Source organism: Accipiter gentilis, chromosome 1 (assembly GCF_929443795.1).
Source record: "Accipiter gentilis chromosome 1, bAccGen1.1, whole genome shotgun sequence".
Taxonomy (NCBI): domain Eukaryota; kingdom Metazoa; phylum Chordata; class Aves; order Accipitriformes; family Accipitridae; genus Astur; species Astur gentilis.
The window spans coordinates 11,886,079-11,910,265 of record NC_064880.1 but is presented as its reverse complement, the minus strand read 5'-3'; the positions used below and the strand labels follow the sequence as shown (position 1 = coordinate 11,910,265).

At 52.3% G+C, this 24,187-nt stretch overlaps 1 protein-coding gene across 1 annotated transcript; it reads left to right on the top strand.

Moving 5' to 3' along the window:
* Positions 1-237: 237 nt before the first annotated feature.
* On the top strand, positions 238-23,661 carry LOC126041403 (maestro heat-like repeat family member 5). Its single transcript, XM_049807038.1, has 17 exons — positions 238-329; positions 4,746-4,956; positions 15,838-17,302; positions 17,605-17,669; positions 17,784-17,933; positions 18,121-18,275; positions 18,604-18,751; positions 19,018-19,205; positions 19,295-19,432; positions 19,962-20,076; positions 20,531-20,668; positions 20,923-21,099; positions 21,233-21,388; positions 21,730-21,831; positions 22,254-22,356; positions 22,623-22,679; positions 22,993-23,661. The coding sequence occupies exons 3-17, from the start codon at positions 17,176-17,178 to the stop codon at positions 23,196-23,198; spliced, it is 2,025 nt and encodes a 674-aa protein (XP_049662995.1). The 5' UTR covers positions 238-329; positions 4,746-4,956; positions 15,838-17,175; the 3' UTR covers positions 23,199-23,661.
* Positions 23,662-24,187: the final 526 nt, after the last annotated feature.

Sequence of the window (24,187 nt, the reverse complement as noted above, 5' to 3'; positions counted from 1 at the left end):
GGAACAGCTGAGACACCTTTCACTTTGGTTTAAATAATCAAAAAACCAACTTAGACAAAGTTTAAAGTCTCTTCTAATACACGGGTGCTTCAGAACATCTGGATTGTGCAATGCTTTGTACCCAATACTGAGTGGCCAGCCAATGCACACAACCTTCCGTGCCCATGATTTTCATGTGCGATGGGCTTCAGATACCAGTCATCTGCCCAAATACATTTGTATATCCTTTTGATAGGTCCAAAGACTTTCCAAGCCTGGCTGGTGATATAAAGAATGATGGAGCACATCAGCCATTGTCCTGGATGGAACGACCAGCTCATGGCTAGGAGGTACTTTTGAATAATGGGATTTGATGATGTTGTTGGTTCTATTATTATTATAAATATTACTGTTATCATCATCATTATTATTTTCTGGACCTAAGAAAGTTAGATTTAGATGGGCTGAATCTTTTAATGTTGTTTGACAAATGTACATGCCACTAAAAATAATCTCAAATCTAATCTAAAGAAAATGTTTTCAGCTCCCCTGTTTAATTATTTCATACTGAAACTTACTTCAGTTACTTGGTGGGTTTTAGACAGCTGGAGTCAAAACTCGTCACTCTGTTTAACCTCCAGTGGAACATTTCTTTTCAACCCAGAGCATGTTAGCTTTCGTTTTATATTTCTTACCTTTTGCAAAGTTTGAGGAGACTTTAATTTTAGATGGGCAGGAGGAACAGCTACATGGGAGTGATCTAAATCACCAGAGGTGCCTGGGGACCAGCAACAGTGTGTCTGAGACAGGCAAGGACCTGAGCTGCTGACATATCTGTAATCAAAAATGGCAAGACAGTAAAGTCAGCCTCTCCTATGCCAGTCTTGCTGGACCCCAGCGCAGCGCTAGTAGGCTGGGGAGGCCCAGAAGGAGCATCCATCCTTCTCTGGCATTGATTCATGGATGAGCACTGTCAATCTGTCTTGCTTGGCTAATGTGTGGCTGTGATGGGGTGGTTCCTCAGGAATGCAAGGCTCGGCTTCTGCAGAGTCACCCCTTTTTCTTAGGGAGGTGAGGGGGGCTGCATTACTTTGCCAATTCGTACCCTCACAGTATCACTGAGATCATGTCTGTTAGATCCCTTCTCCTGAGACTTTGCTGTTTCAAGACAGAACAGAATTGGCTTTATGCTAAACTCTAACTAGCATCTGCCAGTGTTGGAGTCACCCATGACTGGTTACTTCAATGCTGTTTGTTGGCTATAACCATGTATTGCTGTCCTCGCCCCTTCTCCTGACATGTGGGCAGCCTGTTGTTGTTGTTCTGCAACTGTGAGAAGCTCCTGCCTTTGCTAACAGATGTACTGTTGTTGTTATGTTGCTGATGTCTTCCAGGTGTCTTTCCACTGAGTAGTGAGGTGTTCCAGGGATGTTTAGTGTCCTGGTGTCCCATGTCTGCTTTGAATTCCACACCCCCACCCCCCACCCCAAATCATTAATTCCCCTCTTCCTGGTCAGCAGTGGTTGCTAAACCCTCAAATGCATCTGAGAGGATCTCCAAACTGAACAGTTGGACCAAGTGTCACGTGTACCTTGCACAGTCCTCTGCATTGGTGCTGGGCTCCAGCCCCAGCTATTCCAGCCATCTCTAGTGGTTTTGGCTTTCCAGGGGAGGAAATGGCTCTTGCAAGTTTGGATCTCTGTGCTTGCTGCCTTTTCACGGGATGGTTCATGCCAGAAAAACCTTTGGCTTGAGTGTGAAATAGCATTAGTGTTAAAAATCCCAGCCCAAGCTGATGGTGGCTTGGCCACACAAGGGAAAGGGAACTGCAGCTCTCAAGGGAGAAGAAAATCCATTTACACATTGGCCCTCTGCAAAATCAATAGCTGGAATTACTTTGCAGAAAGCAGAACCCAGCAGTAAGGGATCTAGCAAACAAGCAATGTGACATCTGCACACAAAGTGGAGGAACTCAGAGGTGGATTGAGCTCTACATCAACCCTAGGGACAGAAGTGACACCAAACCTGTCATCCCTCCTGCTAGTGAGGCCAGCACAGTGCATAGTGTCTTTGGAAGATCCTTGCTTTTGCTCAGATCTTGTTGCCTTCCTGTGGGGTCATTGGGTAGAGTTATTTGAGCTAATTTGTGGAGTGTAAAAGATACATTGGGCTGAACTCTTCTGAGGTGCTCTCTGAGTTATAGCAATCCCATGTGGTTCAGTTCATCCCCAAAGGGAGATCAGCTGCATTTGGCCAGGTCAACTTTTCCTCTGAATAGGAGCCTCTGCAGAAACAGGATTCTCCTCTCCCACCCCTGGGGAAGGAAGAGAGTTTATGGGTTCAGTCCTGGGGTTTACAGATTTGCTTGCAGTTAATTTCAGAGTTGTTTTCCCAAGGTGTCTGTTTGCCTGCCAGCAGTTGACTCGGAGACCTTTTTCTCCAGTGCACGCAGGGAAGGAGGACTCCTGGGAGCATGGTGGGGTATGGATGGTGCAGAGGGACTGGGCAGCCTCTGGCAGCCAGACAGCCGGACAAGGAGAGGGGGCCCTCGAAGGCTGCCTGCAAAGGATCCCCCATGGAGTATGGCACCCAATGGAGAGCAGGAGGGGGGTGGCAGGGGGGAACTTCAGCCCTCTCTTTCCCCTTGGCAGGAATAATGTTCCTGCAGTGAAGGAGGCTTTGAAGAAAGGTGGAAGGGAAGCCAGGCAAGACTGTGGCAAGCTGGGAGAGGAACAGGCCAAGCATTATACATGCTGGCTGCGCCCCTGTGGAGGTAATCTCATAGTTATTTTAGACTCCAGCTGAGAAGCAGCTCTGATCCCAGCTTTTGCAATATCCTGCCAAGCCCATGCTCCAAATCTGCTCTCGCTGCCACTGAGCAAGGCAGACCACGCAGTGAGAAGCTGCCAGCATCAATCGAGGTGAAAGACCTTTGCGCTGCTCTGTGCTGCTGGGTGTGCATTTGTGCCTTTCTGCCCATCTCAGAGCTCCTGGGAAGACGCTGTGGGACCTTGGTCTTGGTCTTTTTTTTTTCCCATGATACGCAGATTCAAAGACAAAAACGGAGCAGTTGGATGCATGCCTCCTGATGCTGAGGAGTACCTTGCTCCTCAAAACCATCCTGCACAAACGTTGGAGCTCCCTCTCGTGGGAGATGCTTCTTACCAGGATTGACAGCAAAAACAGACAGCATTTTAGGGCTTTCATGTGCAAATAATACACATGGCGGAGATGGTCCACTTTCTAAATCTATGCGAACACAAGCAAAATCCAGTCTCCTTGTCTCTATCTGTTTCACCGAGCTCCATCTCACACGAGCTGTTCAGAGGTGTCTAGCATCACTAAAGAAATGCAGACTGGGTGGCATTTGGGCACCTTCTGCTTGCTTTTGGTCTGTGTCCTGGAAATATATGAAGGGTGCAAAGAAGCTCAAACCTGAGGTCCTTCCTGTTCATCAGCAATGATGGCTGCTCCTTCAGCAGCATTTCTGTACCATCATTAGGTCTGTGGTGGGATTTACAGTTACGGATTGTATCTCCTGGGCACACTGGCTACCTGCTCAAAGCATGCTTTGGGATGCATTCAACTTCACTGATTTCCTCAGCAATGTTCCTCAAACAGCAAGACCAGCTTGAATCAACCGCAACGGCTGCTAGTCCTCAGATCCCACAAGGATTTGAATCCTTGCACAGTTTGAACCAGAGCATGCTTTGATTTGGTGGGTTCTCGGAGCTTGATCAAGAAACTTTTTTTGGAGCTTGGCTTTCTTCTTTGTTTTCAGGATAAAAAAGCAAAACTCAGATGGTTTGGGGGAAAAGGGAGGATGGAAAGAACTTGGTTTAAAGCAAGCTTTGCCTTCCTAGCCAAGTTGTTTAAGGAAGTCTCTACATCCTTTGAAATATATTAAGTGTGGCTCCAGGGGCCATTGTGGAGATCCAGCACTGTAAAAGCGCAGATTTCAGGAAAAGCCTTATGCACTGTGACAATTTAAAGTACCCCCGAAGGGTGTTCGCTCAGGCAGAAGCACACTTTATTTGAAGCATATTATGAATGAGACAGGAGAACAATTTGTTTGCTGGAGATGGGCAGTGGATCAATTAAGCAGAGCAGAGGGCACAGAGCAAATCAATTTGCAAAAGAGCAAAACCCAGAGGAGGTGGCTACATCCTGTCTGGCTCCCAGGTTGTCCTTCTCTCTGCTGAGATGGGGTTGAGGAGCTGAGCTTCAGGATCCTAAGTGTTTGTGGCTTGTGGCATTCCTGGATGCATGTGGAGACTTGCCTGCCCTAAGGAAGAGGCTCACTGTTGTGTGGTGAGGCCACCAAGCAGCGGGTACCCTTCCAGGGGCATTGGGGCATCCCATTGACTCTGCTCTTCCTCCTGGTTATCCTGATCATTGGGCCTGAGGGGTGTTTCTCAGTGTGTTTTGACAATTGTTGTGCTGTGAGTCAGCTGTTATGATCCAGGACCTGCTTTCCATTATCTGCATGTAAGTATGGGAAGCCAAACCCTATTAATCTATGGAGAAGCAAAAAGGAATGGTGCAAGTCCATTTGTGGGTTTTGGGTTGAGGGGGGGAGGCTGCCTGCATGTTGTTTTAATTTGTCTTCTTTTTGAGGGCAAGGGACTTTCCTTTGCTAAGGTAGAAGGAAAAGTGCTCAGAACTACAAAATCTTATTGGGTGCCTATACCAGATTTTTTAAATAAGAAAAGGAAATATCTGAAATCCTCCATCTGAAAAATAAAGGATTTTTTTTTTTTCCCCAGTGCCTATCTGAAAGTGGCCAGGAAAAAAAGCAACATGATGGTCTTTCAGTCCAGCTGCTTAAAACTCACTGGGTATGCATGTTTTTCTGCTGACTCTGTGTGAAAGAAATGGGATCAGCATAAGTTAACAACGTCATGACCTCAAGTATGACCTCAAGGACCAAATGCATCCTTCTGAATTTCATGAAACAATGAATCCAGCTGAGTGCTCGTAAGTTAATCAGAATATGAGAATAGATGGAAAACCATTTCACTGTCCAGTGGATGGTGTGCAACTTAGAATGGCATAGGAGCTCTTCATGTATGGACAACACGAACACCACTGCTCAGTCAGGGACAGATGACCCAAACCATATGATGTCATGCTCAGCAACAAAAGCTCAGGGAAAGGAGGAGGAAGGGAGGACATTTGTGGTTATGGTGTTTGTCTTCCCAAGCAACCGCTATGCTAAGGCCCTGCTTCCTAAACAGTGGCTGGGTATCTGCCTGCCGATGGGAAGTAGAGATTGAATTCCTCTTTTTGCCTTGCTTATGCATGTAGCTTTTGTTTTCCTTGTTAAGCTCTTATGTCAATCCACAAGTCTTCTCACCTTCCTTTTTTCCCCCCCCTATCCTATGAAAGAGGGGAGTGAGCAAAAAGCTGGGCAGTTGTTTGGCTGCTGGCGGAGATTAACCCACCACACCAAGGTTCTCCACTTGGTTGATGTCTTGGTGTTGCCTCCCATGGAGACAGTGTGACTTAGTCTCTCTAGAAAGGTAGTATCTGCTGCTAAGCCTGTTGTTTTGCATGAGTGAAATGCATGCTGGCTTGAGACATGCTTTGTGCGTGCTGAGGAAGTCACGTCATTAGGAACCATAGCATTGTCGGTGTGAAACAGGAAAAATGAGGGCTTTCAAACAGTCCTGTGCTGTGTTACTGAGTCTGTGAGCCAGTGAAGCTGCCTTGTATGAGCCACTCACTTTAAGGATCTGCTTCCTGAGATTTGAGCTGACAATCTGCCTGGAGGAACCCCACCTACAAGGGATCTGCCTGGGCAATGCAGGGTTTGCTCTTCATTTCATCCAGATGTTATTCTCCCTCTCCTTAAGTGCAGGACTTGCTTTGGTGCTAAGGGTTCTCCTAGGATAAACCCAGAGCCATATGCATGGAATAGGCTGATGAAGGTATCTTTTGCCATACGTAACTATTATAGCTGAGATCTTCTGCTGTCTGGTTAAATGCAGCGTGTTGCAAGGCCTGGTGCTGTTGCTCGCAGGGTGCCTTGTGCACTGGCTCCTTACTAGCTGCTGTGTCCTAGCCTTTGTGTTTATTGCATTGATGCAAGATCAGCCCTGCGGTGAGCTCAGAGCTGTACGAATGCGGCATTCTGCCATCCCCTGTCATTCAGTGCAGTCTCTGTAATAAGTACAGCCATTCTGCTGCTCCTTATCTTTAAGGACCAGTCTGGGGGGGAGCGAGGGCTTCATTCAACTCGAGAAGGGCCCTCAGTTTCCTCCTGTGGCACCAGCCTCTAGCAAGAAACTGCTCACAATTTTGGGAAAGGTGGTGGGCCTTTCTTAAAAAGACAGCTATTCCCACTCCATGGGAGTGCAGGTCCCTTTGCAGATCCCTCCACTGGTGTGGTAACATAGCCATCATGTTTTGTTTCAGTCTACATTTGGTTTGGCTACATTGAGATTTCAGTCCCTAAAACTCCTGCTGTCACCCCCAGTGGCTGAACATCCCCAGCCCCAGTGACAGGCGGTGAGCTGGCAGCTGGAGGGCCTTTAACCCTTGGTCTCCTGATCTATACTGAGATCTCTGTGGTCAGCACTTCCAAATTTTTCAGCCACCTATTTAATATGTACCCTCAGAATGCCTCTGCCGAGTGAGCCAAAAACTCCTTCAGAAGTAGTAAGAGAGAAACTTGGTAATACCCTTCTGGGGTCCTTGGCTTTTCCCACAGGCTTCCCATCCATACTGGTCCCTGTGTCATTGAAAGCAATCTACGGGCTTCAGCTCAGTCCTGAAATGCGAACAGCACAGCAGCTCTAGCAACAGCCTTTCCTCAGTGTAAGTAAACTGGCTATCACTTAACGAGCCACAGCACTTAATGAACTGTGACATGGGCAAGTCTCTTTGTCTATACTAAACCCTGGGCAAACAGCTGCCAGAGGCAATTACAAACTCTGTTTTTTATGAATAACCTTGTCAGCAGGCTGGTTGTTCTGCTTGTTTGGGTTTTGTTGCAGTCTGTCCTGTCACAGTGACGTTGATGGCAGTTGTGCCAGACACTGCCCTCTGAGGTGGGGGAGATGGAAAGGGAGCCCCGAGCCTGCTGCCAGGCACTGCAGAGCAGGCAGGCCAGCGCAGGGTGCCTAGGGCCATCGCATTCCCCACCTGGTGGGGCACATGGGGACACCGTGGGGAGTCTCCTCCTTGTGCCACGTATTGCTCTGGCCTTGCGCCTCTCCGTGTGGTGCCTCTGGCTCAGTTCTGCCCAAGCACCGCAACCAGGGGGATAGGCTGTCCAAGAGCCATGAACCACCTCACTGCCAGCTCCCCCCTGGTCTGGGACCCTCTTCGGGAGTGTAGTGAGGTGTTGCTGCAGGACCAGCATGAGATTCAGCCTCTGCCTGCTGAGAGCAGAGCCATACTCCAGCAGAGTATGGAGGGAAGGGAGAGAAAGCCACATGGAGTAGAAAAGGGAGAGGAGGCTGTGGCAAGAGGGAGCTGTGGCCCATCAGTAAAATGCATGCAGCAAATACTCATCCTAATGAAACAGATTGTTTCACTACAAAACATCTAGCTGGAAAAAGAAAGGCAGATGCACCCAGAGCAGAGCCAAATGGACTCGACCTTCTGATAATTTTACAGCAGGCTAGGTGGGACTTTGACTTCTATCAAGCACCTCTTTATTTTCTCTCCTCCCATTGTCTAACCCCCGGGGAAAGAGCACATCTGATAGCCCTGAAATGAGCAGTTCTCTCAGAGAATTAAGGCTGTGTTGCTTCCTTGCTAACCTTCTTTACTTGCCCCCAGGCAGCACAGTGATAAGTTAAACTCAGCAGCTCTCCAAATACAAGTGATTTGATGACAAAGGTGCGAATACAGAGGATGATTTGCCCTACAGACCTTGGAGTCCTGGGATTTGCCCTTGGAGATCCAAGGAAGCAGGACATGCATTGACAAGCCAGTTACCTTCTCAGACACCAGCCACATCCAGTGCACACATGGGAACCAGGGTGAGCTGCTTGCATTTTATATATGGAAGGTATGCATGCAGGATCTGCCTGCAGGCAGGTCCCTAGCTGTGTCACACAGACCATGAAGGGCTATTCAGATGTTAGCTAGCATGAAGAACAAGACAGTCTCACAAAGCTTACCCATGCAGGTCCAAAGGCTGAGGCTGGATCTTGGTAACCTCCTGCAGGAGCATGGCAGAGAGCTCCCAGGTGCCAACATGGCAACACGTTTGCTGTCAGAATGTCACTGAAGTGTCCCCTGCAAGTGCGCTGGTGCTGACTGGTGTATTAACAAGCAAGCACTGAATCAAGCACTTCTAATTTTCTTTGTTTCCTGAAACCTAATCAAAAGTTAGGCCTTACCATAACTAAAAGTGCTTTGTTGTGACTTTCTGAACCTTTTGCTTCCACTTGACCTGATATTGATGTGATTGTGTGCCTGTGGTACTTTAAGATCTGCTTGGATTTTATGGGAATGAAGCATTTTGGTGCTTTCAAACCACAGTCTGGGGTAAAGCTTGTTCCAGGGATGGCAGGTACGTTCTCTCTCTCACTTTGCCTTTTCTGCTGAGCAGGAAAATTCTGATTTGCAACCAACACTGCTGTCTGTGTTTGGAAGAGATTTATACACAGGACTGGCAGGGCTAGCCAACATTTTCCTTTAAAAAAATATTCAGAGAGAAAACTGGGTTTCAAATGCAATAAAAGTTCAATGAACAGTTTCTTGTTTTCAGGGAAAATGCTGACATTTTTGTCAAAATCGACATTTAAAACATGTTTTGTTTTTCAAAGCAATCTGTTTTGGCTATCCAGAATTTGAAATTTATTTATGATGTTTTCTAGATCCTATGTCCTACATATTATATTTTCGCAAGCTACAGGTGAAGGTCTTTATGGCTTTTTAGTCTTTGTTTCCGCAGAAGTGTTTCTCCCACCCCTAGGAAAGGTCCCAATGCTCTTTCTGTGTATCCCTTGTACTGTTTTTGAGTCCTTTTTTAATAGATGCATTTGAAATCCCGATAATGAGTCTTTCTGCCTTAATAGTTAGAATTGAGTCCAAGTGATTTAAAGCAAAGATTGCCAGACCTCTCTGCCTTTCTGGAGCTGGGATGTCAGAGGGGCTGGTCACTGCAGGAAGGTTGTTTCCCCTGAGTTCTTCCTATTTTCCAGTGGAGGCACGAGGCATGGTGTACCCATGCCCATGGGTTAATGAAATCTCTCAAAGTCTATGAAATTTGGGCAAGGGTCTAAGAGAGCTGCACAAGAGTTTGATGCTGGTTGTTCATTTTTTTTCCCCATGAACTTTTGCTCTGAGGCAAAGCTCTTTCAGACCCCAAACCCGCCATCTCCCTGCGACTGTAGTGAAATCTCCAGGGTTAGATGCCAGACATATGGCTTGGCCTGAAAACCTCACCAAAGGCGTCACCTTTACTATGTGGGATTGTTAATTGATTCGGTAGCACCTACCCCTCTGGGGCCGTCTGTTTGGAAGTAGCTGTATTCTCCCTGATGTTGCTCTGAAAGAGCCTTGAATCTTTTGGCAGACTCATGAATAAAACATAGTGCTCCGTGAAGCATAGGAGCTATTTTTCAAAGACCTCGTATGGGGAAATCGGATGCATATGGTTTTGCTGGATCTTTAAGATCAGAGCCAGAAGGGGCACCTCTAAGCATCACCAGTGTGAACACTGTAACCAGGTGCTGGTTATGGAGACACTGGATATAGTACTTGGGAGAAATAAAACTAGATGGATCAAGGTGTGTTGGCCAGCACGTGGCACTGCAAGTCAAACAGCAATTGTAAATTGCTCCAGTGCCATCTAGTGTAACAAGGGCCCCCCCATGCAGGCAGAGAGAGGCCATAGCCAAAATACAGGCAGAGCTGAACTCCAAATCCAGTGGAGGAGAGAAAGATAGGGACAAGAAGAGGACAAAGGGTCTTCCTATGCTTCCCAGAGCAACACCATAGAAAGGAAAAACAGTGAGGGTGAGGGAAAGCCTAGATATCTAGATAACTCTCTCCAGCCATGTTCCCTTGGCTGAGCTGGAGATTGGCACTCCTAATGCATAGCTCAGACACTGAAGATCCAGGGCTGAGCTTCAATAGCTGGGGCTGTGGGTGGTGGTCTCAGTGGAGGGGCTGGTCAGGGCCATCAGGGCCTATTAGTGCCCTCAGTGCACCAGCAGTCTTGGGATTAGCTGCCCCCTGACTCTGGTAGCTTTAGGTGAGGAGGGAGGATTGTGAGCATGAGAGGAGGTATGGACTGATCTTGTTCGCAGAGAACAGGGAGGAGCCTGTGAGTTTTAGATGTTCAACCCAAGTCGCTTCACTGCAGAAGTTGGTTCTGCTTTTCCAAAACTGGGCCCTTTAAAAACTTTCTGAGATGGGCAGCCAAGACCAGAGCCAACCAGAACCATCAGTTGCTTTGGAAAGCTGGCACCATAGTGCCTTGGAAAATATGCACTCACCTAGCTGTGTGCAGGTCATAGCAAGAACATGGCTGTAAGTCACACTGGACAGTAAATGCAGTAAAAGATGTTCCCTTGTACTGCTGTTAATGCATGGTCGGTCCTATATGCTCATGCAGGTTTCTCCAGTTATTCTTGCATTGACCTTATTACTGTTGCTATTAATTATTGAAAAAAGGAAGAGCCTGATTACATCAGGGCAAAGAGGTGAAGGACAGCTCCAAGATGCACACAACCCTTCTCTCTTCTGTTTAAGGCTGACTTTAAAGAGTAGGTGGCCTTTCTTCAGCTCCAGTGTCCTCCTTACAGCCATGGCTGAGGAGCACCTTAAGAAGTGAACATGAGAGAAGACAGCACATCACCCTCTTGGAAAGAGGGGAATGACACGAGCCGTTCATGGCATCTTCCTCTGATATGATGTGACAGCGGAGTGCTCTAAACACTGTCTCAGGAAGCCAAGTATAGGCAAAATGTCTGCTTCCATCTCCCCCACCCCATCCCCTTCAGCTACAGCTGAGATACGGCTACAATTCACCGACCGCATTGTGTCTGGGAGAAGGATCTGTTCTCAAAACTGTCTCAGACAGCTGGAAATGAGCCCTAGTAACAGCTCAAAAAATAAGTAAACACTCACCTCGCTGATGAGCCCCTCTTCTGCCTGCTCATTTCAGCAGAAGCAGCACCCATGGCTGCCTAAGCAGTCTCAGTGGGAAGTGCATGGGGCCTTCCACAGAAGCTGGCGTGGCCTCCTTGAAAGAAATCACGGCCTGTGGTAATCATAAACATGTTATTTGTAATGCAGACAAGGAACGTGTGTCCAAATGGCTAAGTACCTGAATGGTCATCTGACACCTTTTGCCTCGGGTGTGCTGAAACCAGTAGGTATGGTGGAGAATGTGTCCTTGCAGAAGGAGGCCTGCATCCCCGCTGATTCTTGAGAACTGCAGTACCCGTCTCCTGCCTCAAAGACCTTTGCCCGGGGTGACTTCTCTGTAAGTGGGAAGCCAAAATTGAAGTGCACTGATATCTGGGCCCTTGCAGGTGGCTATTGTGAGGAAGAACTGGAGTAATCAGTGGCAATAGTTAACTATCAGAAACAAAAGCTGTTGTTCCTTCCTGGAATGATTTTTCATGGAAGTGATTATATGCAGCACACAAATATCATGAGCTGCTGAGTTTCACAAGTCAATTAGACTTGTACAGAGATACTTTCAAGTTTCCTTGTGTTCTTTTGGCTTTTTTCTTGCATTGTGGAAAAAAAAGAAGCTCTGGTGTTCAACACTCCAGTTGCTGTGTATTTGGCTGCTGCCAGCAGTTGATATCCAAACAAAACTAGATGCCTGCTGTGCAAGGAAATGTACAGCCATGAACAGGGAGGTTCCCCAGTGAATAACTAGGGAGACACTTACTTCAGTGCAGAGGATGGGGACAACTCTGGGATGAGAACCTGTTCTGTGTCTCTGGTTATGATGCCAAAACCCTGAAGGAGCAACCAAGAGAAGTGCTGGAAGCAGACATGTTCTGCCAATTCCTGCTGTCAGATGGACCCTGGGTAGACTTGTTCCCATGGGTCCAGAAGACTTGATCCAGGAACAATGGATAGCCATGCATTGGGAGAGAATGGCCACCAGCAAGACCAGAGTAGGATCCTCCAGCAGTAAAGTCTGAGCTCGTGAACTGGGCCATCTTTTCAGCAGATAACAAATTTGGCACATGTACACACAATTCTGATACTCACTTGCTCATCTTTGAATGGTTTGTGAACTCACCCCATGTTGCTGCCAGAGGTGGCTCTAGAGCACCCCAATGTGACCCACCTTCTCAAGCAGAGCAAAGCAATGTGCTTTCCTCCATTACTGAATCTTATCCACATGAGTCCCTGCTTTTCTTCAGTGTCTGCTACTCCTTCCTCTCCTAGGGCACACAAACCCCTACATTTCTTATGTGCTCCTGTGTCAGGTACACCCTCCCTGATAAAGATTGAAACTTCTTGACCACTGGAAGGGTTAAACTAGAAGCTGTGGTTTGGGGATCCAGCTACACGGCCCACCAACCTGAGCCTGCCAGAAACACCTCATCCAATGAAACACCTCGGTTAAGAGAAGTTTCTAGACCCCGACCATGAACCCCAATCCAACCTAGGGTAGACCCCCTTGAGCTGCTCCTGGGAGCAGCGGGTCTACAGTCGGAGACTGTCCCCTTAGAATGTGATGCTGTCTAAGGAAACTCCCCTGGGTTGAGTGCCTCACCTTATCAGTAAGTGATATGCGCATTTGGAACTATCATTCTAAGCTTAGATTTGGTTACAGTTCCTGTAGTGATAGTTCCCAATGATAGTTCCCTGAACCTGTAAATAAGTTGTGTTTGTTGCAGTGTTTAGAGCCTGTTCGATCTGGCTGTTATATTCCAATATCACATAACATTCCTGTTAATTTTTGATATTGTTACCTGATCAGAAAGTAGCTCCCGAAACACACAAAGTATGTTTAGCAAGGAGACATTGCTTTATTCTGTGCAGGGTGCAAGGTGGAAGATTCCCACAAATGGAGCACACCTACTGAGATTTTCATTCCATGCTTATACACTACAGTTAAAACACCATGCCTGTTTAATACATGTATTCCACCTAACTATTGCATATTCATTATGCTGAGCAAGGATGAGGTGTTGTTCTCTTGAGCAATCATCCCAGAGTCTTCTATGTGTGCACAGGGATCTCTGGTAGTCTTTGTTGGTCGTTTGGGGAAGAATACCCCTACTCCTTTTGTCCTCTTATGGTGATGCATCATCTGAAGGCACCAGGGTCTTAGTTTCTCTTGCCACCTGCCTCATTTCTCAAAGCTGAAGGAGGATGTATGTCCTTAATTAGCAAGTCTGTGACTAAGCATCCCCTATTGTAAGTAGATTCTTAAACTAGATAATCTCTACCTTGAGTACACATAATCTAAACAGTCCTTGCACAGTCTGTATCCATTGTTAGATATGCCCCCTTAGAATTCACCCAAATAATAGATATTCCAACAGACATTCCTTTATAATTGTCAAATAACTGAAGAAATGATGATTCATAATGAGCATCAATCCTCACGAAGGCTGTGCTCCCTTTCAGCTTTGGAGGCAAGAGGTGACTGTACCACTGCTCCAAAGAAACCTCTTGGATCGTGACTGTGGTCACAGAGTGGATTGTGTGGCAGGTGCACCCCCCCTAATAAAGACCAAAACTTCTTGGTCACTGGAAGGAAAGGATTAAATTAGAAGTCATGGTTTGGGGGTTGAGCCACTCAGCGTATGTGATGACTGGAGTCATGTGCACAGAGTGCCCCAAGTCTGGTACCCCAGTGACCTGAGCCCACCAGAAAATCCAACGAAACACCTCAGTTAAGAGAAGTTTATAGACCCCTGACCATGGATGACCACGAGCCCTGACCTAACCTAGGGTATAAATGGAGCTGCCAGGAGACCCATTTGAGCCAGTCTTCCTTGGAGCAGTGGGTTTGCAGTTGAACACTCTCCCCTTGGATCAGGATGCCGTCTAAGGAAACTTCCCGGGATCGAGTGCCTCACCTTATTGGTGAGTGATGTGCGCATTTTGAGTCACCATTCTAAGCTTGGATTTGGTTACAGTTCGTGTAGTGACAGTTCCCAACTGACATTTTGAACCTGTAAATAAGTTGCGTTCATTGCAGTGTCTGTTATATTTCAATATCACATAAAATTCCTGTTCGATTTGACCATTGCATTTTGAGATCATTAAAGAAAATTGACTTTTGAAGTATATCACTGTTGGCCTAGAGTTTCTGTGACACAGACAGCCCTGTGGCTCTTGCTGTGTGACACCACAGGCAATGTAGACTTGCAGAGCTGGCTTTCTTGTTTTCAGGGAAAGAAGTTGCATGCAGAACATCCCAGTTTCTGGGGAATATTCCTACTGTGCAGTTACTCAGAAGGGCAAAGTAAGGTTCCTCATCTCAACCATGTCCTATTCACCTCTGGAGCTTGGGGAAAGAAGAAGGGTCCTGTGAGAAGGATCACCATCAGGAAATGCTAGAGAAAGCTACATGGGCTTGCAACTTACCGGAAATCCTAGAGAAAGCTACATGGGCTTGCAACTTACCAGCCTCAGTTATAAGTGAAAGTATGCCAAGAGAGTTCCTCTGAAAAACAGCACTGCTATGGTTTGTTCCTAGTAAGTCTTGGATTTAGAGTTTAGAAGCTCATTCACATGTTTTTAAGGTGCTTGCATGAAAGAGAGGTACAACAGATGCACCTCAAGGCTTGGATCCCATCCCAGCCTCTAACAATGGCACAGATGCAGCTGGCTTGAGACACTTGACTGTGGAAGGTGAGTCTGACCTCAAGCACTGCAGTTAAAGGCAGCCAAGATGACAGATTGCACCTGAAGCTGCTAAGTGTTGCTGTGAGGCTGGGAAGTCAATATAAAGCCCTTACAGACATTTTTCCCCAAGCCTTCTGGCAAGCCATGTACAACTGTGCCCACAGTATCCCCACTTCTGGCATCACCACCAGTGCTGATGCCTTGCTGAGGAGGTACAGGCCTTCTGGGTTATGCTCTTATTGTGCTAAAAATGAGGTGACTTTGACCTGGTGCACTTTGTCTCTTTGGACTGTAGGATGAGAGGCTGTCGTGGTTTAAACCCAGCCAGTAACAAAGCACCACGCAGCTGCTCGCTCATTCCTTCCTCCAGGCCCCGGTGGGATTGAGGAGAAAATATAAAAAAACGCTAGTGGGTTGAGACAAGGACAGGGAGGCATGGGCTCCTCCCAGGTCTGCAGGTGGACATCTGCTCCCGCGCTCCCCTCATGGGCTGGGGGGGGACAGCCTGTTGTCTCAGCACGGGCTGCAGGGGCATCCCCTCCTCCGGCACACCTCAGTATCCGCAGAGGGGTTCTTCACATTCCAATCCCACTACCCACTGCAGGTTCCCCTTCTTAAATCTGTTATCCCAGAGGCGCTACCACCGTCACTGACAGGGTTGGCCTAGGCCACAGGCAGGTCCAGCTTGGAGCCAGGGGAGCTTCTAGCAGCTTCTCACAGGACCTACCCCTGCAGCCCCTCCCCTGCTACCAAAAAGCACGCATGACCATAAGCAGTGAGTAATCCCTCCCTCCCTTATCTCAACCCATGAGTTTTCCTTCATATTTTCTCCTCATCTCACTGGGGCTGGGCAGGGGAAGTCAGCAAGCAGCTGCGTGGTGCTTTGTTACCGGCTGGGCTTAAATCACAACACCAAGTCAGTTGAGCTGCAGAAATTAAATACAGGTGAGGTTAAAGCCTCGTCTGGAAGGCTTGCATGCAGACTACTGACACTGAGGTAGCAGTGGAAGCTCTCCAGCTATATCCACTAACTAGCTCTTGTTATCACTCTATCTCTTCCAGTTTGGAGAATATCAACCAAGGAAGGAAGTGTCAACAAAGCGCATGGAATATTTGTCACCTTAGCTGAGACCCTGCATGTTGGAAGCTGAGAACTGAGATACAGAAGTGAAAGGCACATGCAGTTTTGATTTTTGGAGGAAAAGCCTATGGGATTTGAGTACCTTGATCCTCTTATTTCCTGAGGGAGGACGACACAAGAATCACAGCTCCAGGGAGTTCTTACCAAAAATTAACTTGTGGATCAGTGACATTAAAAGCAAGCAGATCAGCCTTCTTCAGCTGGCAGTGGAGGAATGGGAACTTCTCTGTCTGCCTCAGTGCTGTCAATGGGTGATCACTGATGACACTGAAGGTGCAGCTTCTTATCAGTCCACTGGCAGACTGCTATTAATTTAATCGCACAGTACATTACGCAGGCAACAACTACAAGGAAAATCACCCATTTTATGGATTGGGTTTGCTTTCAAACAAGCTGGACATCCTCTCTATCCGCATCAGTACTGACTCCCATTTGTGCAAACTTGGCTCCTGTGTGGGGATCCCTGAAAAACTTGTCCTTGGAGGTGTCCACAAATATTCTCCCAGCCCTGAACTGCCAGTTGTTTCCTGCCTGTGTGTTGCTGGCTGGATTGTTGAGGGGTTGAGGTGCCTCCTTAGCCGGCACCTATGGAGCTCCTTCAGTGCTGTTCTGCTGTGGGGCAAGTTTTCCGGGCTGGGGGAGACCCCAGAGCACAGGCACATGGCTTTAGTACCAGGGAGGGGCTGCAGGGGTGGTTCCTGTGAGAAGCTGCTAGAAGCTTCCCCGGCTCTGGCCCAGGCCGAGCCCATCAGCGCTGGTGGTAGCACCCCTGGGATAACAAATTTAGGAGGGAAAACCTGCAGTGCGGAGGGGAGTGGGATGTGAGAGAAAGCCCTATGCAGACAGCAAGGTTAGTGAAGGAGGAGGGGGAAGAGGCACGCCCAAGGACACCCCTGCAGTCCTATGTTTGAGTTACGGCCTCGCTGTGGTGATACTGCTCTGGGGAGGCCCCAGAACACGGGCACATGGCAGTGTGTCACAGGGCCCTTTGTGACCCACCGTGATATGGGTACTGCCAATTGCACGGCACGTGGCAGCGTGTCACAGGACCCTTTGTGACCCTCCATGGTATAAACGCTGGCAGGGACACGGCCACCCCACAGTGCCCGGAGGACGTGACGGGACAGGACGGGGCAGAGCAGGGCTGCGAAGGAGCCCCTGCGCAGCCACCTCGTTCCCTGCTGACCTGCATCCGTGGCGCTTTTCCGAGGCATCTCCCATCCCTGTGGCAGGAGCCCTCAAGGCCGGACCTCGGCGGGATGGCAGAGAGACCCCCCAGCGTGCCCAGGCTGGCCTGGCTGGGGTGGGAGGAGGAGGATGAAGGCACTGAGGATGCCCCAGCGTGGCAACTTGATGAGGTGGAGGAGGTCCAGCTGCTGCAGGCGGGTGAGTGGCTGAGCTGGGCCACGGGGCCGGTGGCTGCAGCCGGCTTGGCCCCATCCCATCCCCTGTGGACATCCCCAGCAAAAGAGGGGAAGAAGGGCAAGGGCCGTTCCCCATGGCCAGGCACCGGCCACGCTCCATCCACTGGGCACCCCCAGCCCCAACCTGCGGGCAGAGAGATGGGGGTCAGAGTCCCCAGCAGCCCCTGTCCCGGGGCTGGCCCTGCCTGGGGAGCACAGGGCTTGGCTGTGTTCTCCAGCCTCTCCTGCAGCCCCTCAGCTCTGCTTGTGCTCGGTCTTTGCCAGATCCAGACTGGAAGCTGCCAGAAGAGCAGGAACATGCCCAGGCCCTCTTCCACAGCAGCGCACAGGTATCCACAGCCATCCCCACCTGGGCTGGGCCTGGTCTCACTGCTCAGCCGAGCACCGCCGTCAGGGCACTCGATGTGACGTGCCTCTCTTCCCTGCCCTTCCCTCTCCTGTAGAAGTTTTGGGAATCCCTCAAGCCCTCTGAGCGTGAAGACGCCACCATCGCGGCCGTCGAGGGCATGGCAGACTCGGACTCCTATAATGCGGAGGCTTGTGCTGCCATGCTGGATGTGCTTGTGGAAAGTGACACCTCCAGATTGCAGCATGTAAGTAGCCTGTCGCCGGGGCTCGAGCCCCCGGAGGAGATTGTGTGCCCCCTGAGGCCGGGTCCGCTAGGCACCCAACAGCCTTTTAGGCCAGCAGAGCGTGGTGGGAAGGGAAGTGCTTCTCGGGGGAAGCTGGGGAACTGGCTCGCTCTGGCAGCACTCCAACTCTCAGCCATGTCTCCTCCAGGTGCCGAGCATCGTGAGGTGCATCTACCGGTGGCTCATGTCCAACACGCATGTGTCTGCTGAGCACAGGCTGGACAACAGCCTTCTGGAGCTGACCCACGCGCACCCCCATGACGTGGCGGTGACCCTCCTGCGCTGTGCCCCATCGTGTGACAGGTACAGGGCCCACCTGCCTTTAGAGCCCATCAGGCTGTAGAGCCTGTCCCAGGTGGGCTGTCAGAGAGACGGAGATTTTCAGGACCTTCCGGCCCCTCTGTTTCCCAGCCCTGGCACGACAGCCCCAGAGCCCGCTGCCGTGCTCCCTCCCTGCCCCTCAAGGCACCGTCGCTCGGCTGCCTGCTGCCCGCAGGGGCAGGCCTGCTGGGTGCTGCTGGCAAGGGGCAGTGGGCAGAGGCAAGGCTGGCGGCCAGCCCCAGCCCCCACGGTTGCCCAGGCCACGGCACTGTGGCCAAGACCCCTCTGACACAGAGCTCTGGGCCTGCAGAGCTGCTGCGACCATGTGGAGGGTGATGGTCTCCAGGAGCAGGACTGCAGAGCAGGTGCTGCGGGAGCTGGTCTGCGTGCTGGAGGACTGGCCGCTGCACAGCACGTGCACCTCTGATGGGGACAGCTCAGATGTCTTTGCCCTGGCTGTGAGTTTCTGGCCCAGGCCTTTGCTCGCCCCCAGGGTCGCCTCTCCGGGCGGCTCTCCATCCTCCCCCACCGCTGCATCTCCCTGCCTCACGCGGTGGGCTGGAAACCTGGGTTAGGGGCAGGTGTAGGGGCAGCCAGGGTGGGTGCTCCCCCTGCATCTCCCGTGGCCCAGGGCAGCACCTGAGCCTCACCCTCCCGCGCTCGGGCCCTGCCGTGGGGACATCTCGGCACTGAGCGCTGTCTCTGGGTGGTTTGTTTTCCGCAGGCAACCAGGGTGCTGCAGGAGATCCTCCGGCTGCCCGGGTGCCCACAAAGGTTGAACGTGCTTTTCCCCCGCATCTTCCTGGCTCTGCTCTCCCAAATTTTCTTTGCCACACAGCAGATGCCAGAGGAGGTCGATACCTTCTGGAGGGGATGCCAGCAGGAAGGCTGCCCTCCCACCAACCCCAGCAGGTGCTCCACTCTGGTCCTCCCATCCCTCGCGTGGCCCTGGAGCCAGGGCCTGGGCTCCCAGCGTGACCTGGGCTTTGCTCTGCACACAGATTTGCAATGCTGACTGTGAAAGCACTGCTCTGCCGCCTTGAGTATGATGATGTGGTGTTTGAAGTTGAACGTAAGCGTGGCTGGGACACGCTCCTCAGCGCTGAGACCTACCACTGTGCAATGGGTCTGCTGGCCAGGTGAGAACCCCCTTGTCCCCGCTCCCCCTGCCATTTCTCTCCCCTGCACATTCGCTGGGGCGCCCCACACAATCCCCTTGGTCGTGGGTGAGAGGGACTTGTCACCAAGGGATGGCCCAGCAGACTGGAAAAGCCTGGGAGAGGTGGGTGCATACGAGACGCCACCTCCCAAAGCACCAGTGTCCCCTCCCGTGGGGCCTGGGCTGACGGCACAGAGTGGGGGGGGTCCGTTTACAGGCAGCCCTACTGATGGCAGCCCGCTGGGGCAGGGCAGGGTGCACTGAGGGCCAGCAACAGAGCCTGGGGGACACGAGTGCCCTGTGGGCAGGAAAGGGGTCTTCTCAGAAGGGAAGGCTTCAGGACAGGAAGGGTGTTTTGCCAGTCTCCTCCCCAAAAGGAGCCTGCTAGTGTTGGCCATGCCTTTCTCCTGGCGAGGGGCGGTGGAGAAAGACCAGGCCTCTGTGAGTCAGTCCGGGGAGAGGTGTGCCCAGCCTGCTCGGGGTCAACGGTGCCTTTTTCCCCCTGCCAGACAGTTGCATGGTATCTCGAGGAGCTTGTGTTACTGGATCGCAGGCCACCTTGTCAAGCTGCTCAGGAGGAAGAAGCAACTCTGGGAGGTCCCCGCCATGGCGTTCCTTGTTGAGGTAAGCCTGGTGGCGAGTGCTGCCTCACTGACCCGGCTCTCACCACTCTGCCCTCTCATAGCCACAGCTGCGGGGGGAGCCCAGTCAGTGGAGCTGGGGCAGAGGGTGGGCTCCGCTGCGTGCCCTCGGCCCCTTGCTGCTGGGGTGACACTTGTCGCCACCTGTCTTTCGTGCCTGCCTTGTGCCAGCTCTCGCTCTCCCGTCGCGGCTCCTCAAAGTCCGAGGAATCAGAGGCTGCTGAGGGCTGGGAGGCACAGCAGAGCACATGAGCGACCTGCACCGTGTGCCCCGCAGCACAGGGCAGGGAGCCCAGGGGGTCTGCGCAGCTGCTGCTGCCTTTGGGCTCGGCTGACTGGGACGGTACCCACGCCCTGTGCTGCTGGCTGGACCCAGCCCTGTGCAGTGGTGGAGTCCTGCTGGCCAGGCACCCCTGTCACTGCTCCGTGTCTTTCAGCTCCTGGTCTACCCTAACGTAAGGTGTTGGGGTGACAACATCCTGCAGCTCGTCCCAATGTACCTGCAGAGCAAGTGCAGAGTGATGCGTCGCCTGGTGCTCAGAGGCCTCCTGGCGCTCTGCAAGACACCCTTGATGGTGAGAAGGGGCAGCCGGCTGAAGCCATGCTGGCAGCATGGGGCTGGGTAACACAGTAGCTTGGACTTGGCTGAGCTTTGGGAGCTGTGGCAGCTGCTCCCAGCTCTCCTGGCTCCCCGTTCACCTGCCCGAGTCCTTCGGGGCAGGCCTTTGGCTTCTGGGCCCCGAGGCAGCGGTGTGGGGTTGAACCTCCGGAGCGGTTTTGGCAGTGCAGCCTTTCATGGATTCACAGCACAGCACTGTGTTCCACACAGGTCAGAAGAATGCGGCCCCTGCTGCGAAGGCTCATAGACCTACTGACGGATGCAGACATGGAGGTGGTTGGGATGACCCTCTCTGTGCTCAGCAAGGTGCTCCGGGCCACAGGCATCCCAATTGCCACATCCATCACTCTGCAGCTGGCTGAGAGTCTCTGGCCACTCTTTGACAGCGTAAGGCTTTGTGCCCCCCACCACAGGCGCTGGGTGCTGCCGGGAAACTTTGCGCCCTGTGGCTTTTCAGACCTGTGCCCAGGTGGGCCAGGAACAGCTGGTGCTGAAGTCTTGCCTTCTTCCTTTCCACCAGGATGCCAACCATGTGCAACTGCTCTCCATGCACCTCTTCCGAGATGTGATGGAGTTTGTAGTGGGAGAGGGAAAAAAGCCGCTGAAGCAGCACGTGCACCGGAGCCTGATCCCACTGCTTTGCCACTTGTATGATGAGAACCAGCGCGTGGCAGAGGTGAGGATTTCCGACCTGCCGGTGTCCCCGTGGCAGGTGGCTCAGCTGCCTCCTGCCCTGGCGCCTCGCGGACTGCAGCGCTCTAGCCTCCCCCTGTCCTTGACTACAGAGCAGCAGCTCTGGGGGACCTCTGTCCCGCTGCCCTGGCAGCACCAGGTGCCCGAGATGGGGCTTGAGCCACTCCTCTGCCCGGGCGCCAAACCTGTCGACGGACGCGTTCCCCAGTTGCTGCATCTTCCCACCAGGGGCCAGGACAGGCCCCGAGCCTTGCCCAGGTGCAGGGGACACAGGTCCTGTGTGCTGGGCAGCGGTGCCATCTCCCAGTCTCTGCTGCTCTGCAGGCCTCTCAGGAAACCCTGCTTCAAGCTACCAAGTTCCTGAAGAACAGGAAGCTCCAGCAGCTGCTGGAGAGGGAGAAGACATGGGTGGTTGCCAAGTGCCTGGTAAGGATGGCCCCAACGCCCCAGTCCCAGCCTGGAAAAGCCCCCTGCCTCCAGTGCCCAGTGCCTGGGGCTGGCAGCTGTGCCCCTGCCCGCTGCTTGCAGCCCATCGCCACCAGCCTGCCCCCCACACACACTCCCTTCCCTCGGGCGTGTGGCCCCGTGGACTCTTCTCCAGGCTCCCCTCCCTCCTTGAGCCCCGGGTGCCGACGACGGAGGCCCAGCCCAGCTGGGCTTTGGCAGCAGGCTGGCACCGCGGCTCCCTGGGGAGCACCCAGCCCTCTGCTCCCTCCAAACCCGGCACTGGCCGGCTGCTGGCTGGGCGTCAGGGGTCTCCTGGCAGGAAAGGCAGGGTGCAGGGAGCGCCCAACCTGGGGGCAGAGTCTGCACCAACCCTTCCCTCCATCCCCTTGTGCTCTCTCCAGCTGGCAGAGTACAGCAGCAGAGTGGACGAGTACCTGCAGCAGTGCCTGCTGTACCTGCAGAGCCCACAGGCATCCATGCGAGTGGCGGCCATCAGGTTCCTTGGTGAGCCACAACTCCCCCGGGGTCCCTCCCTGCCCCACCGCAGCTTGGCCCCAGCCCTGGCTGCTGCACCGGCAGCAGGAATTGGCCCTGTGGCTGTGGAGCCCCGACTACCCGATGCAGGGCCAGGGCACCCACGGGGCTCCCTGCCACCCTCTCCCACCCCTGCCCTTGGGTGTCATGCTCTGGGAGCACCCCAGGCTCAGCCCTGCCAAGGGGAGGAGTGCTGCTGGGGCCAGCAGGATTTGTGACGGGCTGCGTGTTCCTAGGGCTTGCCGGGCGGCATGTGGCGCATCAGCAGGTGAAGCTCCAGGTCATCTACGAGGGTGAGTGAGGGCAGCAGGGTGGGTGTCAGTGGGGACTGGCAGGGAGGAGGAAAGACCCTGGGCTGGGAGCTGTGATCCCTGCCCCAGCTGGGGAGAGCTCTGCTCCTTGCACGGATGAGGGGCAGCGTGGGCAGAGCAGAGAGAGCTTTCAGGGGCACGTGGCGTTCGTGGCCAGCACCTTCCGGCTGATCCTGTTGGCCCCTGCTCCCTCCTGGCCATGGGAAGAGCTGGGTGGTGCAGCCCTGGCAGGAGGCGTTCCTGGGATCCCCGCAGATCCAGGTTCTGACCTCGTCTCTCTTCCTCTCTGTCCCAGCCCTTCAAAGCACGACAAAAGACGTCAGCGACTCCGTCTCAAGCGTGGCAATTCAAACCCTATTCCTGCTAAGAGCCGCAGAGAGAAATCCCCCCTCCAGATTCAGTCTGCCGGTGCTGCAAGAGCGATTCCACAGGGCGTGGAGGAGGCGGCCTTCTCTCTGGGACATCGGCTTCCTGTGCTGCTGGAGCTCTGTGCAGAGCTGATCCTGGGAGCTGCGTGTGCTGGGGCCACCTGAGCCTGCGGGGAAGGCTGGGTGGCTCCTGGCCTCTCCCTGCCCAGGGATCAGCTCTTCTCTAAGAGCGCTTTCTTTCACCCCGGCATGGGAATATGAAATCCATGTCATTATACGCAGAGGCCCAGGAGCATGAAAGGGAGAGAACAATAAATGGCTTTTAGACCTGCGTAACTTCATACTTTCTAAGGGGAGCTGAACCTAACAGCTGTAGCTACCAACACTGTGTACAGATGCAGAAATGAACCTCTGGAGGAAGAAAGAAGAAGAACAAAACCAAGCAAGGAAGCGATCGCATTTCTAGGCTGTGCGATCGGCTTTATTTCTGTAGCTTGTCCCAGGTATTACGTGCTTTCCCAGGGCAGGACTTGGCCATCTTCTGGTGGTGGCGAGCAGCACGTGAATGGCTGTACCGCCAAATCTTGAGCTACTTCTCTTCTGCCCATCTTTTTCCAACCAGTGGGTCTTGCTTTGGTCCCCAGTATCCCCAGTGCATTGAGGGGGGAAGAGGAGAAAAAGGGTACTTGTGCTCAGCAACAGCTGCCCAGGCATGCAACGTGGTAGGAAAGGTGGCCAGAAACGCCTTCACCCTTCGGTTCTCCTGCTGAAGCCTTAACGCTTCCAACAAAGCTCATGGGCAGAGCGCCTGAAAAACTTGTCCTTGGAGATGCCCACAAATATTCTCCCAGCCCTGAACTGCCAGTTGTTTCCTGCCCGTGTGTTGCTGGCTGGATTGTTGAGGGGTCCGAGGTGCCTCTTTAGCCGGCGCCTGTGGAGCTTCTTCAGTGCTGTTCTGCTGTGGGGCAGGTTTTCCGGGCTGGGGGAGACCCTAAGGGGACAGGGCGGTGGGAGGCCCTGAGAGGATGGGCTGGTGAAAGACCTTGAGGGGCCAGGGCGGTGGAGCGCCTTCAGGTGCACCAGGGCAGCTGGAGGCCCTGAGGGGACGGGGTGGCGGCAGGC